This window comes from Nestor notabilis, unplaced genomic scaffold, assembly GCF_000696875.1.
Source record: "Nestor notabilis isolate BGI_N333 unplaced genomic scaffold, ASM69687v1 scaffold30103, whole genome shotgun sequence".
In the NCBI taxonomy this organism is placed as follows: Eukaryota; Metazoa; Chordata; class Aves; order Psittaciformes; family Psittacidae; genus Nestor; species Nestor notabilis.
Genome location: NW_009921043.1, coordinates 5,031 through 7,780, shown reverse-complemented (window position 1 = coordinate 7,780; position 2,750 = coordinate 5,031). Strand labels below are relative to the sequence as shown.

Sequence of the window (2,750 nt, the reverse complement as noted above, 5' to 3'; positions counted from 1 at the left end):
CATCCCCTGTGGTGCAGTCTTCCTGCCCTCCCAGACAGTGTTCTGGGTATGGCAGAACCTGCTCTGGCACTGAGAGGAATAGCAGTGTCCCCTTGGCGGATGCTGTCTGTGGCGGGGTGCCTGGAACTTGGGGCACAGAGTCACTGGGCCCTGTGCAGCTCTGCCATGCTCTGCCTGCGGTGACAGCGGGGAGCTGAGCCAGGGCAGAGGGACACCGGGGAGCAGCAGCCAGGGACCAGCTTCATGAGATCCCCTGCAGCTGGGGCAGTTGCCTCCCACTGTAGTGCTGGGGCAGAAGTGTCCCAGAGGGTTTCCATCCTCTCCCCTTTGCTGAGGGGCATGTCCTGCTGAGCTCTCTGCAGCAGCTCTTACACATTTAGGCAACCTGTAGTGCTGGGGCATGCTGTGGTGGCCCCAGGGCGGGCAGGCAGCACACAAGGAAAGAATCCCTTGCCCTGTGGTGAGGGCTGGCTGTGGCCATGCACCCTGGGAGGTGCTGGAGCGAGACCAAGCCTGCAGCCTTTGGCAGTGGGGATGTCTTGGCCATGCAGCTCTCTGCAGCTGGACATCATGCTCCCCCTCCGCTGGCCTGAGTGCAGCCTGGGTTGCTGTGCTGGCCACGGTGTTACTCTGCTTGCTTCTCCAAATGTGTTTGGGGTCTGCAGAATGGAGAGCTGCCACCTCCTCCTCTTGCTGCTGGGAGCATGGAGGAGTGTCCTTGCCTGCTGACTTGGGGAACAGCCGTGTCCATGGGGCTGCAGCGTGTCTCTATACTCTTCCTGTGTCTGGGGAGCTGCACGATTACCCCTTCCTGGTGTCTGTCGGGCACATCTATTGGATGCACTTTTACTTCCTGAGTGGTTTTGACCATTTCCCCAGAGCTGCATGTCTGCACCAACACTGACTCGCCTTCAGAAGAGCAGCACACAGAAACCTTTCAGTGCTGTATTGTACTCTTCTGTGCAAGTCCTGTGCGTTTCATCTGTCCTCACTTGCTAACATAGCCCTTGGCTGCTGACATAGCTCTTCCTGGTCCTGGCTGTGCATGGGGCTATGGCTGTGCCTACCTGTGGCTGCTTGTTGCGGTATGTGTCCACCTCCATTGGGGTGCTGCCCCTGAGAGCCGGAGAGGGCCCTAGCCCAGCAGGGGAAGTGCTGCTGACCTGTGTGCTCCAGGGCAGCCTCTGGAGGGGGTCCAGGTAGTGGGCAGCATGATGCTGGGATCAGTGCCTCTGGGCTGGGGCTGGTGCCTGCAAGGCAAACACAGCTCCTGCAGTGGTTCCCAGCCTGGCACATGGCATGTGAGGGGAAAAGGTGGGTCCTGGTGCTTCCCAGGACGGGGACTGAGCTCTGCTGCCAGGAGGGGAAGGCTGGGGATGCCGCATTTGCCCCTCAGTGGTGTCCTCAGGAGCATCGCCTCCTCCTGGGCTGTGGGCCTGCCAGGGCTTCGTCCTGGGTTAGCCTGTGGATCTGGTGGATTCTGGTGTCTAACTGGTGTCTCTCCCCACAGGCCTACAACATCCACGTGAATGGGGTGTTGCACTGCCGAGTGCGTTACAGCCAGCTCTTGGGGCTGCATGAGCAGGTAGGGAGCCACCCCCAGTGGTGGTGGGAGCTGCTGCCACCCATCCTGTGGGCAGCACTGTGGTGCCTGCTGTGGTTTTGGCAGGCAGGGTGCTGGGTCCCGTGGGCTGCTGTTGGGTGCTGCAGGACAGCACCATGTGAGAGCCACAGTGTTGGGTGCTGTGCTGGCTGTGAGCTGGTGTGTGCTGCTGATGGAGCTGGGCAGGGGATTGTTCTGTTCCTTGGCATTGGGTACAGGCCTTTTCTCCTGCCCCGTGATGTCCTGGCTGGGTTCTTGTAAACTCCCCTTGCCAGGGCCCTGGAAATCAGCTGTGGTGTGGAGGTCAGAGTACCCACCATCTCCCTGTGGGCTGTCATGGCACTCTGCTCTCTTCCCAGTTAAGGAAAGAGTATGGCGCTAATGTGGTCCCAGCCTTTCCCCCAAAGAAGATCTTCACACTCACCCCAGCAGAGGTGGAGCAACGACGGGAACAGCTGGAGAAATACATGCAGGCGGGTAAGCTCAGGGTAGGCTGCCCCCTGCTTGGTCACTCAGGGCACTGGGGCACTACCTGCACCCTCCTCTCAGCACTGCTTGCTGTAGCCCATCTTCGTACTCGCTCTGGTATTAGCTGGCCTTGTCCACTGGACATCAGCCCTTGCAGAAGTGGAGACCTCTGGTGCCTCCACCTGCGGGATGTCCATGGGTGCCCATGTGCATGCCCTACACGCAGCATGTGCATACTCTGGGTGCAAACTCTGAGTGGCTGCAGAGCAGACAGGCATTGCAGGAGGTCCCTGCCACTCCCTGCATAATAGCTGACCCCCTGTTTTTTTGGCAGGACCCGACACTTGGAGGGAGTGAGACCTTCAACAGCTTCCTGCGCAAAGCCCAGCAGGTGAGGGTGCAGGAGCTGCTGGAGGTGGTGGGCTGCTGGGGCAGCTTGCATGGGGGTGAGTGCTGACTGCCGGGGCCAGGCAGTGCGAGCTGGGGCCCTCAGACCGTGAGGGTGGTCAGCAGTGGAGGGGCTGCGGTGCTAGTGCTGTTTCTCTCTCCAGGAGACGCAGCAGATACCCACAGAGGAGGTGGTGCTGGAAGTGCTGCTTTCCAATGGCCAGAAGGTCAAGGTCACCATCCTTACCTCGGACCAGACAGAAGATGTCCTTGAGGTGCCAAAGTTCTTGTG

The 2,750-nt window shown here is 60.0% G+C and overlaps 1 protein-coding gene across 1 annotated transcript in view; it reads left to right on the top strand.

Annotated features, from left to right (window-relative positions):
- Positions 1 to 1,408: 1,408 nt before the first annotated feature.
- The window catches only part of SNX17 (sorting nexin 17), a gene marked incomplete at its 5' end in the record, with an annotated part of 4,821 nt that continues 3,479 nt past the window's right edge, over positions 1,409 to 2,750 (top strand). Inside the window, 4 exons of the mRNA XM_010010973.1 lie at positions 1,409 to 1,585; positions 1,963 to 2,091; positions 2,406 to 2,462; positions 2,623 to 2,733. Coding sequence (XP_010009275.1) covers positions 1,409 to 1,585; positions 1,963 to 2,091; positions 2,406 to 2,462; positions 2,623 to 2,733 — 474 coding nt within the window. The remainder of the gene's footprint in view (positions 1,586 to 1,962; positions 2,092 to 2,405; positions 2,463 to 2,622; positions 2,734 to 2,750) is intronic.